The 15,892-nt window shown below is 34.7% G+C and overlaps 1 protein-coding gene across 1 annotated transcript; it reads left to right on the top strand.

Annotated features, from left to right (window-relative positions):
* Positions 1–3,417: 3,417 nt before the first annotated feature.
* On the top strand, positions 3,418–9,003 carry LOC127073851 (ATPase 11, plasma membrane-type). Its single transcript, XM_051015080.1, has 20 exons — positions 3,418–3,675; positions 3,770–3,889; positions 3,992–4,090; positions 4,188–4,325; positions 4,485–4,619; positions 4,728–4,907; positions 5,016–5,342; positions 5,434–5,553; positions 5,640–5,762; positions 5,852–5,956; positions 6,053–6,197; positions 6,533–6,697; positions 6,830–7,068; positions 7,145–7,177; positions 7,288–7,369; positions 7,478–7,638; positions 7,868–8,053; positions 8,135–8,317; positions 8,410–8,588; positions 8,782–9,003. The coding sequence occupies exons 1-20, from the start codon at positions 3,616–3,618 to the stop codon at positions 8,876–8,878; spliced, it is 2,877 nt and encodes a 958-aa protein (XP_050871037.1). The 5' UTR covers positions 3,418–3,615; the 3' UTR covers positions 8,879–9,003.
* Positions 9,004–15,892: the final 6,889 nt, after the last annotated feature.

Below are 15,892 nucleotides of genomic sequence, written 5' to 3'. Positions count from 1 at the left end.
TTCTTTGACGTGCCCTCCTCCATTTCTTATGGAGTGATGGTGGAGATGGACTGCGATCAAGGCTTATAGAATCTCCCAGCTTCACTTCCCTTTGTTTACTTTTTTCTCCAATCATATTCTTTTCAAGTTTTTCACATCCTCAATGAGAAAATCTATGTGGATAGATATTTATAAATCTATTTTTCTTTTCTTTTTTTTGCTCTTAGCCAAGAAGTAAGGAGTGATGTGAGACTCTACAAATTTCTCCCAAACATCATGATCAATAAATGAATACATCATATATGGAGTCTTAACTTGATCACTTGGATGATGAATATAATCACGGGTGAGCTGTGTTTTAAAGCCCCTCCAACACTCACCAGTATATGTAAGCAATTTCTTTTTCACCACATTATCCTCTGGACTAACAATAAACACCTCATATGTTTACACAATACAGTTGTTATTAGTATTAAACAAAAACATAAATGATCATACATACTTATAAAACAAATCATAAAATTCAAAATAAATACCGTAATATCAGTTCACATGTTGTTTTCCAATTCTTCGTCAATGTCGTGCCAACTATGTATCAAAATACTCAATTTACTTCTACCTTGTAATGCAATATAACCCATAAAATCCTCAACATGTTCACCATAAGCCTTGCCGGTTTCAACATCAACTGTAACCGGGCAGCGAACACCATTTTTGTGGGTTTTTTTCACCTTGATATACATCGTGACACCTTTAATTTTTCTTTTACATTTTATATCAACAGAGGTTGCAACAAATGTTGTATGAGAGATGCTTGTTGAATCGACCATGACTATCTAAATAAAGAAAAATAGCAGAGACACCAACGTGAATCAAACATCACGTAAAAACATACTAACTAACATCATTTCAGTGATAAACAACACTTATAAATATACTAACTAACAATAGTTCAGTTAAAAACAAATGCAAGTCTCACTCATAGAAGACATTGGTTAAATAAGTGACAAAACAAATGATCAAAATGGAAAAACAAATGGTCAAGAGAAACTATGGTGCATTTTGGAGGTACTAAAGTCATTTCAGTGATATAAACCTCAAACGTGATAAAGAAAAAAAAGCGTATCTCAAACGTGATGACTATCGCCTACTGTTGGAAGAGTTTTAATGAGACTGACGATGAAAATCACCTAGATTTTTGCTAAGAGAATGACAATATGAAGTTAGAGTGAAAATATGTAAATGAAAAGTTAGAATCTAGTTCTTTGAAGTATTTCATGCAAAAGAGGAATCACGTCGATTTTCTATAAAAACCGACGTGTATGTATTAATTAAAAATAAAAAAATATATAAAAAACACCAAAACGCGATATTATGGAAATACATTTAAAATATCTATCATGTTTATTTTTGAGAAATACCGAGAGATTTGAATATATAAAATAAAAAATTAAAAAGGGCTTTTGAAAAAATTGATTTGAAAATATTAATGCAAAATATATTATCTCTCAATTGGACCATGTAATCAAGGTTAATACTAATAAAAAAAAAATTAATAAAGAAAAAAAGGAAAGTTGGAAAAACATCAACCCAAAAATAGCAATTAAACCATTGAAAAAATAAATAACATAAAATGTAGTAATTGAGATTTGAAACAAGTCTCCTTATAGCTATATTCCTTTGATTTTTTTAAAAACCGAGAGAAAAGATTACATATATATTTTAAAAAATAAAACATGACACTCCTAGAATATATCCCCTTGATTTTTGATTGTTCAAATTGAAAATTTTATCATAAATTATCTTATTTAAAGTACTGAAATTTAGTGGTCAAGTGAATTAGAGTTAAATAATAAATTATAAGAAAGTTGAATGTTCAATCTCAACTTCCAAGAAAATACTACTCCATCCGTTCCAAATTATAAATCACATTGCAAAAAATATTTATCTTAAATTATAAATTATTTTATAATTTTAATATAACTTTAATAATATTTTTTCTTAATACTCTATATTAATTATTACTCTTTTTTCTTTTAATTTTTTTAATTGCCTTTTTCTATTAATTTTATTTTAATACAAAAAATAATAATAATTTTTTAATTTATTATTTTAATAAAAAACGCGCGCGCATATATATATATATATATATATATATATATATATATATATATATATAATATAATATATATATATATATATATATAAACTTTTAAGTATAACTATTTTTTTATCAAAATAATTTAGACTGTAATCTACCCTTTAGTAAATAGTTATCTCTTGGACAAAATGGTTACGTGCTACTAATATTGATATTTATGGATTGAGTTAAAACATGTTGATAAATAATTTTCAAAACTATTAAGACAAAATATTAAAAATATTTTTGGAATTAATATAGATATGAATCTAACCGAAGAGAACATTTCTACAACTGATATTAAATACCCATCTTAAGATTAACTATATTTAGTATTGTACTCTAATTGAATTATCTTTTAAATATAGGGAAGAAAATCAAATACTTTTAGACACATAAATCCAACCGCAAAAATTGAAAATGCAAGGAGTGGATTATGCGGTTTTCAAAATTCCAAGAAAAATAGAGGGACCCATCTACATTGTCTTTATCTTGCAAAATGTCTGCATTTGAAATTACGATTACTTGAAGAAAGAAACAAAAGAAAATGGTAGGCAATTTTTTTGAGAATACATGCTTGAATTCATAATGACACACAATTAACATCAACAACAGTAACTTGTCTGGTCACAACTACATAAATTTAATTTATTTAACTACTAAATGGTGAGATTTAATATGACTTTAGTATCGATTAATTTCGGGATTATTAGAGTCTACTAACTATACTTTAATAAATAAAATATATTTTATTATTGAAAACAACTCAACTAATTTTTATTATAAAAAGTGTAAAAATTTGAAAATAACACTAACTTGAGGGAGGATACGATATCACACCTTCAAAAATTATCTTCCAATGAAAACTCCAATTGCGTAATGTTATTGCATAGTTATACAAATATTTATTTCCTAAGTTTTGAAGAGTGGTTATTGTTTCAACCCCCATCCATTTTATTGGGTCACAATTAGGTCGCCTAATCCTACCCTAATCCTACACTATTTTTTATTTCATTTTATGATAATTATTTTTAAAAAATTGTTGATTTTAAATTATTTTTATCATTAATAAATAAAATTAATAACAGTCTCTAACACACTTTTATTTATTAAAATTCCTATATATTTCATTAAATTATATAGTCGATGATATTTCTATTTTTAAAAAGTAGATATCATTTTATAAAAAATGTTATATTTAATTATTTATTAAAATTCATACATAATTAAATAATCAAAAGTGACGCATATTTAAAAAATATCGAAAGTAAAAAATGAAATTGAAATATATGTGTTAGAGAGTGATTTGTTATAAGTCCTCTATTATTATTAGTTTTGCCACCTCTCACTCTAATGTTTGGTTTTTGGTTAGTGCACTCCACGCACCCTTTACTCTCCTAATTTATGAACGGCTTTTTGTAGTCAGATAAAGTTGATAATAGCTTTCATAGAAAGAGAAAGAGGGTGGAACTTGTGTTGAACCAGAAAACACAAACATGGGTGAAGAAGAAAAGCCTGAAACGTTAGAAGCTGTTCTTAAAGAAACTGTTGATTTGGTAACATAGATCTGATTTACTCTACCTACAACCTTATCCTCTTCTTTCTCTATCTTCATTGTTGTTATCCTGTCTTGTTTTTTTCTGAATGTAGGAGAACATACCCATTGATGAGGTTTTTGAGAATCTGAGATGTAGCAGAGAAGGTCTTACTAGTGAGGCTGCTGAGCAGAGGCTCACAATTTTTGGACATAACAAGCTTGAGGAGAAGAGAGTACTTTTTTTCTTGTTCTTCATTTTATGATTATGTTTTGCCCTATTTGGTTGTTTTGTTGTTGAGTTTTTAGGATGAATTTGCTTTGTGGATGTTTTTTAGGAGAGCAAGCTGTTGAAGTTTTTGGGGTTTATGTGGAATCCTCTCTCTTGGGTTATGGAGGCAGCTGCTATAATGGCCATAGCTCTTGCAAATGGAGGGGTTAGTGTGTTGTTTTCTCACTTTTTTTGGGAGTTTTATGTATGTGTGTGTGTTTGTAGATTGATTTTGGTTATTTGTTTCTTGAATGTTTGTGTAGGGCAAAGCTCCTGATTGGCAAGATTTTGTGGGTATTATCACCTTGCTTATCATCAATTCGACTATTAGTTTTATTGAGGAGAACAATGCTGGTAATGCTGCTGCAGCTCTTATGGCTAGTCTCGCACCGAAAGCTAAGGTGTTTAATTTAAGTTTTTTTTTTCCGCTATGTCGATGTGTCAGTGTTTGTGTTTTGCATATTTATATTTTTGTGGTTAAAGCTTTGCATCTGGGAAGGTATATTTTTTGTTTTATATATATGTTTCTTAGATTCTTACCATGAGCGTGTTTTGTAAAGGTTCTTCGAGATGGTAGGTGGAGTGAGCAAGATGCTGCGATCCTGGTTCCTGGTGACATCATCAGCATCAAACTTGGAGATATCGTTCCTGCAGATGCTCGTCTTCTTGAAGGAGATCCTTTGAAAATTGATCAGGTTGATTCTTTAGTTTTGGTTTTCATGTTCATATATATAAAATAATTTCGGTGGTTTTTATCCGTAAAAATAAACTTAATGGTTCAATGACACTTTTGGTCTTTTCAGTCTGCACTTACAGGTGAGTCCCTGCCGGTGACAAAGGCTCCCGGTGATGGTGTGTATTCCGGTTCCACCTGCAAACAAGGAGAGATTGAATGTGTTGTCATAGCTACTGGTGTTCATACCTTTTTCGGTAAAGCCGCTCACCTTGTAGATACTACAAACCAAGTCGGTCACTTTCAAAAGGTAATATGTGAGAATGGAATCTTTTTTTTCTTCTTGCAATCTCATCATCCAGTGAATATTCACTATTCAGATTTCATAATTATATTTCTATATTTTGCCGTCTTATAGGTCTTGACTGCAATCGGGAACTTCTGCATATGTTCAATTGCTGTGGGGATGCTTATTGAGCTTGTTGTTATGTATCCCATCCAACATCGTCGCTATCGTCCTGGAATTGATAACCTCCTTGTGCTTCTCATAGGAGGAATTCCAATTGCCATGCCCACAGTTTTGTCGGTTACCATGGCCATTGGATCCCACAGGCTATCTCAGCAGGGTGCTATCACAAAGAGGATGACAGCCATTGAAGAGATGGCAGGCATGGATGTGCTTTGCAGTGATAAGACTGGAACTCTAACATTAAATAAGCTTACGGTTGACAAAAATCTTGTTGAGGTTGGATAGTGAATGAAGTCGTGTACTGGTTATCTTTGTCATTGTTTGTACGTGATTGTTCGTTCTGATTTATTTTATTTTAATCGATAAGGTTTTTGCAAAAGGAGTGGATGCTGAAACCGTTGTTTTGATGGCGGCTCGAGCTTCAAGACTTGAGAATCAAGATGCAATAGACACTGCCATAGTTGGGACGCTAGCTGATCCAAAGGAGGTAGGTTTTGATATAGTATTCACAACTTTTTTTTCTGCACGCCGTGGTTTTAGCTTTTCTCTGAATTCAAGTTAATGCTACTGTAGGCACGTGCTGGTATACAAGAAGTACATTTTCTTCCGTTCAATCCTACCGATAAGCGGACAGCATTGACTTATACTGATCAAGAGGGTAAAATGCATAGAGTAAGCAAAGGTGCACCAGAACAGGTAATAACTAATAAGTAACACTTTTAAATATTATATGTTTTTTAATAAGATTTTCCCGTTTGGTCTCACATTCTCATCGTGGTTTTTAGATCCTAAATCTGGCACACAATAAGACAGACATTGAGCGCAGAGTTCATGCAGTAATAGATAAGTTTGCAGAGCGTGGCTTACGATCTCTTGCTGTAGCATACCAAGTAATTGAATTATTGCTTAATCAATTGATGCAGCTGTGCACTTGTGTTTTTAGTTAGAGACTAGAAATGTTTATGCTGCTTCTCTGTTTTATACAGGAAGTTCCGGAGGGAAGGAAAGAGAGTCCTGGAAGCCCGTGGCAATTTATTGGACTCATGCCGCTTTTCGATCCACCAAGACACGATAGTGCTGAGACAATACGGAGGGCACTAAACCTTGGAGTAAATGTCAAAATGATTACAGGTCCGTTGCATATGATAACATGTTCTTTTGACTTGCTTACATCATTGTTATAACTTACCAAAAGAATGCATGTGATCCATGTGTATTTAATGTATCAATTTTGTTCATGCATGTTCCCAAAATTCCCTTTTACGTATGCAGGTGTTGAACTCTGATTTTTCATTTCTCAACTCACTTACTAGTAGATTTGAACTAGCGGGTATATTTGGGAAAATAATAAATGTGTAGTATTTGAAACAAGGCTTATATTTAAGGATAATCGTTTCCTAAAAGGGCTTATTGACCCAATATCCTCCTTCTATTTTTTGTTTATGTAATTTCCTTTTTTTAATCAGGGGATCAGCTAGCTATAGGAAAGGAAACAGGTCGCCGTTTGGGAATGGGTACAAATATGTATCCTTCATCTGCTTTACTTGGGCAGCACAAGGATGAATCCATTGCTGCCTTACCCGTTGATGATTTAATAGAAAAGGCTGATGGATTTGCTGGGGTATTTCCTGGTATGCTTCTATATTGTGATTGCAATTTAGTGGTTTATTTTTCGGCACAAATTGGATTGATGATTATTAGTTGTAGTAATCATGTATCGCGTGGCTCTTTGCTCATATTAAGTGTTTTATGCATTTGGCCAGAGCACAAGTATGAGATTGTGAAACGCTTGCAAGCTAGGAAACATATTTGTGGAATGACCGGTGATGGAGTGAATGATGCACCTGCTCTCAAGAAGGCCGACATTGGTATAGCTGTTGCAGATGCTACTGATGCAGCTCGAAGTGCATCTGATATTGTTTTAACCGAACCTGGCCTTAGTGTTATTATAAGTGCTGTTTTGACCAGCCGAGCTATCTTCCAGAGAATGAAGAATTATACAGTAAGCAGCTGATTTCCTATTGTAATACTCTTTGCACCTGCACAACTACTAATAATATGTTTATTTTTTCATGCAGATTTATGCAGTCTCAATTACAATTCGTATTGTGGTAAATGAATTATTTTCCAAATACGGGATATAATTTCTTTTTCTGTTTGTCACAATTTTCAGATGGATCTAATATTTTTGCTGTTTTCAATGTGTTTGACTTTCTTACAGCTTGGTTTCATGTTGCTGGCTCTGATATGGAAGTTCGACTTTCCGCCCTTTATGGTGCTTATTATTGCCATCCTAAATGATGGTATGTTTCTTATCTTTTCAAATTATTCACCCCTTGTACTCTTGCAGGATGCTTCCATGTGATCCTGAGTATTTTTAGTCACTAATATAATATTTCTTTGACATGTAGGTACTATTATGACGATATCAAAAGATAGGGTGAAACCATCGCCTCTTCCAGATAGCTGGAAGCTATCCGAGATATTTACTACTGGGGTTGTGCTTGGTAGTTACTTGGCAATGATGACAGTTATATTCTTCTGGGCAGCATATAAAACAGATTTTTTCCCGGTATGTCTTCTACATCATTGAGTCCAGTCATATCAATTTTTGTGATTGAAAATGAGATCAATGCATGTTACTTGGTCTGTTACGACAACTATGCTGGGATTGGATTCATTACTGTTATGACCTGATCATTTTGTGCGCATTAGTTTCAATATACGCGCGTCACAGATTCTGCTTTTGGCTTTTTATTGTTTTGGGTGGACATTGATTATGTTTCCTAATATGTTTTCAGAAAGTGTTTGGAGTTGCGACTCTTGAAAAAAACGCACACGATGATTTCCGAAAACTCGCCTCTGCAATCTATCTTCAAGTGAGCACTATTAGTCAGGCACTTATATTTGTTACTCGATCACGAGGTTGGTCATATGTCGAGCGTCCCGGTTTATTGCTGGTTGCTGCCTTTATTGTCGCTCAACTTGTAAGTCATTGTACTAACTATTTGTAGTGTTGTAATTATTTTTCGCCGTGTCACAGTTGACAATGGAGTTCATGTATGCAGATTGCAACTTTGATTGCGGTTTATGCTAGCTGGAGTTTCGCCGCAATTGAAGGAATAGGTTGGGGTTGGGCTGGTGTTATATGGCTATACAACATAATATTCTATATCCCGCTCGATTTCATTAAATTTTTCACTCGCTATGCTTTGAGCGGAAGGGCTTGGGATCTTGTCATTGAGCAAAGGGTGAGTAGAGTTTGTTTTCTTCAAGTTAGTTAATGCATTGCTGGTTTTATTTTTCTCTCCGGTTATAAATTATAAATCTCCGCGTATTGCAGATTGCTTTCACAAGGCAAAAGGATTTCGGCAAGGAACAAAGGGAGCTTCAATGGGCACATGCGCAAAGAACGCTGCATGGATTACAACCACCGGACACTAAGATGTTCACCGAGAGAACTCATGTCACCGAACTCAATCAAATGGCCGAGGAAGCTAAAAGGAGAGCCGAAATCGCAAGGTATCTATCAATCAATCTATCTACCTACTTAACACATTCTCAATTATTTAGTTTGGTTTTTACAAGGAACAAGCTATAAGACATATCATGTGTTTGTGTCTTTCATGAGTACAACATAACATGTAGTAACATTAAAACAAGAGTAGGTTGTTATGTACGATGTATTTAATTATTTGGTAATAATGTTGTGCAGGTTGAGAGAGCTTCATACACTGAAGGGTCATGTAGAATCAGTTGTGAGATTGAAGGGACTTGACATAGACACCATTCAGCAAGCATATACAGTTTAAAGATGCTTATATATATTTGCATATTTTAATATTGTAAAGGTTACATCCTAATGTTGCTGAGATGAGAAGGATATATATAATGTAATGTAATGATTAAACTCTCTAAACTTTTGATAACTTTTTTATCTGCGGTTTGTTTTGAGCACTTAACAAGAGAAGTGCTTTTGTGACTTCTATTTTCTATCATCACTATATTCATGTCAAATTTAAGTGATGTTTTTTAGGGTATTCATATTAAAGAATTTTAGTTAATTTTTTTTAATCAATACTCAATTTATTCTATTTAACATAAGTATAGTGAGATGTTTTTTCTTTTTTGGAAATATAATAGATGGATTTATTAATCAATTTTGGAACTACAGTTTCATTTATCAATTACATTAATTTATAATTAAACGTCTAGTTGATTTAATTTAGGGGTTTACTGATATTTATTCACCTGTTTTTTAGCGATGTAACTTACACCTGGTTTTTAGTGAATGAATGTAAAATTGCAAACCCCTTCGATCTATGTAATTTAATTCATTTATTGAACCATAAATAAATCCATTCATTTCATTTATTAAGAAATATAGTTTTTAATAGATTGGATCTAATCTGCATATTTAATAATTTATATCGAAAACAAATAATCTAATATTTTAATGTTGCAGTAACCAATTATGGGTTATATCATACGCGCTGGGCATCAGTTGTTTTGGCCTTTGGTGCTGCCGCGCGGAGAGAAGTCTTCTTGCTTGATCATCTTCGGAAGAAAAACGAGGTGTTTTAAGAGTGTGTTAATGATGTGTTAGTAATGGAGAGATTTATACAGGGAGGAGCTTCAAGGAGTGTCTATCTCATTTTTGGAGATAGAAATTGTCGTAGAAGCTTCAAGGAATGGAGCTTTAACTTCTTCCTGAAGCAAAGCAGACATTGGATTCTTCCTGTAAAAAGGTAGAAGAGTTTGAAGTATTTTCAAAGGAGTCACAGGAAGGTCAGAAGAAGGTTGAAGATGGCCTTCAGGAGATGCGTCTTGAGAATATCACCTTAATTAAGAAGTATGCAAAATCGGTGGAGGAGAGTTACGTATTGCACATGAGTTCTTTGAAAATGTTTTGCAGTAGGTTGAGCCTTTTATCCCACAATGCATATTTTGCGAGAACAAGTTCATTCTAATCAGATGATGGAGAATGGAAAGCCGATCTCCCTGGGAGATATCTGGATGTATGGTCCTACTTCTCTCTCTTTTTTTAAAAATATATTCTGACGCGTCTTTATTTAATATTTAAACCTCGTAGTTCCTACTTGACAGTGTATACATTTATATTTGTGATTTAATGTTATTGTTTACCTGTTATGGTGTTGTGTTAAATCACAAGTTTGTTGCTCAAAGTTTCATTGGACGTCTCTAGGGTCGTTCTCGACTAAGGTTCGACACCCCTTCCCTTTCCCAAGGCGAAAATCCAGTTTGAGGTTGACGTGGTAAAGTCTCACCTCGGCCTTTTAGAGTAGCTAGCTACCAAGAGGGGGTAAGTATGTTATTGACACTTTGTGGTCATTTTCTTTAATTGTGCACTGATATTATGAGGTTTTGATTGCTTTTGCCATTTGCTTGGAGCGTTTGCAACAACGCCCCGACGTCGTTTGACGTGGGGTTTTGACTGTTTTGACGTTTACCCTAAAGATTTTACTATCCTTTGTGATCACATAGAAAAATATTTTTTAGTGAAAATATATTTATCCTTGCTCAACAAAATGTCATTACATCATGACGATAATTTACATTTTACCATGAAATAAGGGAAAAGTTAACCTAGTGGATTGACCACTATTTATCATCCTATAATTCACTAACGCAGATTAGTGCGTTCGAATTTAATCTTCACTTGGGATCACTTCCTTCAACTTTAAGTTAGAGTTATTCATAACATACATATCATTCACCTTTATCCCTTTTCGGGAGGTCTAATTTCCATTTCCCCTAGTTGTATGGCAAGGAAGGCTACATTGATCTCCATATCCTTTTCCTTGTCTTTTCTTCTCTGATCGCATTGCATTACCTTATGTATCCTCTAGGCTCCATAAAATTTGGCACACATCGTCACTGGTTCGTCATGCACATTGTGGTATTTCAGCTTAAGGTGTATCGGGGAATCCACTATATCTAGTGTCATGGTGATTGACCTACCTAAAATGCAATTGAATAGGCTTATGTAGGAAACCACCAAGAATTTTAGATTGACCATCCTGGCGTCCCTCCATTATCCTAAGGTGAGCATCAATTCAATGTGCCTCTAGGGGCGGGTCACCGTGCCATTGAAAGTATGAAAATCAGACCCTCTGTATACATGATGTCGCAAGAACTTCTGCTGACGATTAGGATCCTTGACATGTCACAGTTGGCCATGTCACTCGCCATTAATAGAGGAAAGTTTGGGATCCCACCCACTTTCTCGTTATCCAGGAATTTGAGGGTAGGTCTTTTCGGCTTCCCGGTCAAACTAGCTCATTCTTCCTTGCTAACGACCATCAACTAAATAATTTTTCTTTTGATGGTTCCTTTGGAAGGGTTACTTAGCCTAGGGAGGCCGCCCATGGTAGAAGCAATGTATTGTCGGTTTCCCTTTCGGTCATCCTCTTCTTCACTGTTGTTGTCCCCTTTTATCTTGCTTATGGCTACCACTTCAATAACCTTCTTGGAGGAGGATTTTTCTCTACGGCGAGACCTTTTTCTTTCTCTGTGACTCATCCCGACCTCTAGACTCCTTCTCTCTTTTCTTGGTGTACTCGATGAGACACCCCTTTTTGATCAGCTCTTCGACGAGATCTTTTAAATGAAAGAACTTGTTGGTATTGTGATCATGACACTCTTGGAAACAACACACTCTTGGAAACAACAACACTTGAACTTATCATCATCGAGGATTCCTCAATTGGGAATGAGATCTTTATCCCAGCTTCTTTAAACTCATAATTGGCGCACTCTCACTAGATCTTCTCCCTTTAAGTGTTCAAAGGAGTGCAAGAGGAGAATTTATCCTAAGACCCTCGCTCCCCATCATATCTTAGACGATTGTTGTCTTATTCAAAAGCCCGATGATATTCGGGGTTACTAGCATCACAACCTGTTTCCCATTCTTCTGCTAGGAGCTCCTCTTCCCAATTCAAATAGGGTTGTGTCATACTCAGCAAGTCGCTTAAAATAGTCACTCCCTTGAGCTCTAACTTCTCCCCGATATATGTAATTTGACCTCAAAAATTTCTTGAATATCCAACACTTTAGTCCATCGTTTGTACCTCTTACCGCCACTACCACTTTCATGAAACAATCTATGTATTCACATAGGGTTTATCTCTTCCTACGTGCGATCCCGTTGAGCACCGCCACAGTTGTAGGTTTCCATTTTGGGTGATAAACTAGGTGGTGAAGGAGTCAAATGATCCTTCCACAAGTCAACGCTTCCATCCAGTACCACTTCAAGGCATCTTTGATGAGGATTAATGCAAAGAGCCTACACTTTTTGACCCTATGAGCATGATAATAACCCAACCTGTTATCGATAAGCTCTACATGTTCGTCGAGGTCCCCGATTCCTTCATAGTCACCAAACTTTAAGGGTTTCGTGACAGACATAGGGATTATGGTATTAAGGATGCGTGAAGACAATGAGTTCCTTTTTCGTTATGCAGTATGATCATATGTGTCGTATGTTTCTCTCCTTTAGAAGTGGTGGTCGATGACCGTCGAAGCTTGCGAGTTTCATGTGGAGTATGGCTCCCCCCATTTCCCTCATATTCAGGAGGTGGATAATGGTTTCCTCTACTTCGTTGATGGCTTGGAGGTGATAAAGTAACTTCATGTGATGTGGCCACTTTGGTGGGGATTGACTCTGGTATCATAGAGGGATTGCCGCGCAAAGATGCCACTCGTATAATGCTATTTCTCGGATGGGCATACTATAGGTTTTGTTTAATTCTCAAGATCATGTCTACCAAAAATTGCGAGTTTTGCTGGTGCACCAAGTTGCACACGCTATTTAATAAGTCAGTGGCTCCCTGCATGCCTAGATTGACTTGAAGTAATTGGAGGTTGAAAAACATCTCTTGTCCAGGTGCCAAAGGTTGTAAACGGGTCCGTTTGAAGGTTCACCTCGATAAGGCGGATACAAAGGTTGAGAGGTTATAAAAACTTGAAAACTTCCTTAGTTGTCTCTTGGAAGGATTAGATCCCTTGATGTTGGAATGGAGGTGAAAGTCACTAAGATTGAATCCTCCATTTCGGAAATATAAATATTTAGTGTCCGAGAGTGCATCTAATACAAGTATATTTGGTTGACAAAATTCTCTATAAAAAAAATATTTTAACTAAAACTCCAAAATTAATTTTAACATTAGCATCATATATCAACAAAGGGTTACATATTTTTATGATATGAATAAAAGATATTAGTAAGATCTTCATCATCAATTTATTAGCGGAATAATTTATAAGTTGTTGAACTCACTTACACATTTAATTAGAATTTAATAGTGAGTAAAATGATTTTTTTTAAAAATAACCATGTTTTACAAAAATAATATCAAAATAATACATTTTTATTTTTTTTTACCAATATAACCATTTTTCAAAAAAAAAAAGTTATCATCTAAAGCATGCGCCATTTGGTATGGCGCATTCATGTAGTACTTGCACTAAGGTCCCAATAGGGATGACGTTAGAATGCAGATCAAGCCAATGCAATTGACGCATGCATTATGACATTAAGAGCATCCACTATTGTATATGGCACATGCTTTGATATATATATATATATATATAATATATATATATATATATATATATATATATATATAGATATAATATATATATATATATATATATATATATATATATATTATATATATATATATATATATATATTATATATATATATATATATATATATATATATAATATATATATATATATATATATTTTTTTTTTTTTTTTCTATAATTATAATTATATAAATTGAAATAAAAAATTAAATAAAAAATGATTAATAATATTATGATATAAAACTAAAATACACAACAATTGACAAGAAAATTAATGACCCACCTGATCGAAACGCCCCCTTGTTCCACATCCTAGTGTGTTAGTCTGCCTTCGAGGTCTCTCACGATTTCCCTGAGGTGTTTGGGATCTTTGAGTGTTGACATGATGTAATGGTGCCTGATGTAAAGGTCCTGCAAAAGGTCCAACGATATTTGACAAATTTGCCATCATTTATCCCCAATAGTTGAGGGGTTGCCGCCAACGGCACTGCCGTAATTGAGTTTGATGCCCATGTTATCGTAGTTGGGTCCTTGTGGTTAGGTTGTTTGTGGACGATATGATTGCCCGAATTAGGACATTGAATCGTTTTGGAAACGAAGCAATGGTTCCTATGGTGTAAGAAAGTTAAATAATGGTTGGGTGCTGTGGCAGTGAGATATTTAGGTGTTCATTGGTGGGGGACTATGATGGGATGAACTAGAATCGTATGAATCATATGGGTTAAAGACAGATGTGGTGGATGCATATGGTTGCTGGTGGTAAGAGTTTGGTTCCTGGTTTTGAGTTTGGGTGTGTGACATGAATTGGTTGCGAGGTTGGGTGTTTGGTGGTTAGGTGTGTATGGTATGGTGATGGTGTGAGGTTGGTCGTTGGGTTTGGGTGGGTTGACACTGTTCTTGGGTTTGGTAATGGTGCGAGGTTGGTTGTTGGAAGGGGATTTGTTATTGGGCGTATGATGACGAAGCTCGTTGGCTTGGATCAATCAAATCCCTTGACTCAGACACAAAAGATGGTGTTGTAACCAACCTAAACCAAACCATATAATGTTGAGTTGGTCTAGCACCATGTACGATTAGTTCGTTTAAGATGTGTTGACGGTGATTCCTCAATGGCGACACATCTTTTTAGCGAAGTCTCTCAAATCGGAATAATCCCATTGACCATCAACTCTTCGTTAATGCCAATCTCCCAAACACGTCGAAGGTTCTAGAATTTATTGTTGTATGCCGAACTTCAGTTTCACATGTTCACTCAGTTGCATCTCCACAGTAGTGAATCAGATGATTGACGTTTTTGCTGTCCAAACTGCATCATCATCATCATCGTTAACCTGATGGTCAAGACCCAGATACGACCTCCAGATAAACTGTATAAGAAATTGACATGATTAGAGCATATTTAATTTGATATTTTTTTTAAATCACAAGTAGAATTGTTTAGTAGTAATACATCGTCTGATCCAATGTGGTCTAAAAGATTGCGATAGACTACTACAACGTGTTTGGGACACCTGTTGTAGTTCATCCCTAGAACTGACCACCTAGATCGAAAAGATTGAAAATATATTAGTTACAGTCAGTTGTAGTATAAAGTCTAACAAATTAGAAGATTTAAGATAAACTTACTTTGTTGCATAGGGGAATGTGAATGACTTCTCGTTAACTGGGGTGAGTGACGACATTCTTGACCAACTCCATACTTGTAGCAAATAGGCGCAAGAATAAAACGTACAAGTATTGTTTTTTGCATTTTTACACAACGAACTATATAGACGGGACAAAATAACTAAACCCCAACTATATGTGCCTACTTTATTTATTTTTCGTAACAATGACAAATACATAATATTTACTGTATTACCAGTACTTTCAGGAAATAAAAAATTACCAAATAAAATCATAATATAACAGCGAACTTTAATTATCTTTTCATACTCAGTCGATTCTTGGTTTAATGTTATACTTGAATAATATTGTTTAAGATATTTTAAATTAATACCTTGGCCCCTAGGTTGACCCGAAGTTGTCCCGTAGTTGGTTAACTCTACCATTTACGGCCTTACTATCAATAGGTAGAGCCAACAACATGTAGATGTCCTCAAGTGTGATGGTATATCCACCGAATGGAAGGTGAAATGTGTGGGTCTTGGGTCTCCATCTTTCTATCAAAGCAAGAATAAATTTATAATCAACTGAGTATGAGACTATGTTAAG

This window comes from Lathyrus oleraceus, chromosome 4 (genome assembly GCF_024323335.1).
Source record: "Lathyrus oleraceus cultivar Zhongwan6 chromosome 4, CAAS_Psat_ZW6_1.0, whole genome shotgun sequence".
Taxonomy (NCBI): Eukaryota; Viridiplantae; Streptophyta; class Magnoliopsida; order Fabales; family Fabaceae; genus Lathyrus; species Lathyrus oleraceus.
This window is presented reverse-complemented; position numbering and strand designations above follow the sequence as displayed.

Bases quoted from the DNA above. Each gene is read 5' to 3' on its own strand.
- LOC127073851 (XM_051015080.1), top strand. From the start codon at position 3,616: ATGGGTGAAGAAGAAAAGCCTGAAACGTTAGAAGCTGTTCTTAAAGAA. The intron at 5,763-5,851 runs GTAATAACTAAT...CGTGGTTTTTAG, and splicing joins GCAAAGGTGCACCAGAACAG to ATCCTAAATCTGGCACACAA. The intron at 6,198-6,532 runs GTCCGTTGCATA...TTTTTTAATCAG, and splicing joins AAATGTCAAAATGATTACAG to GGGATCAGCTAGCTATAGGA.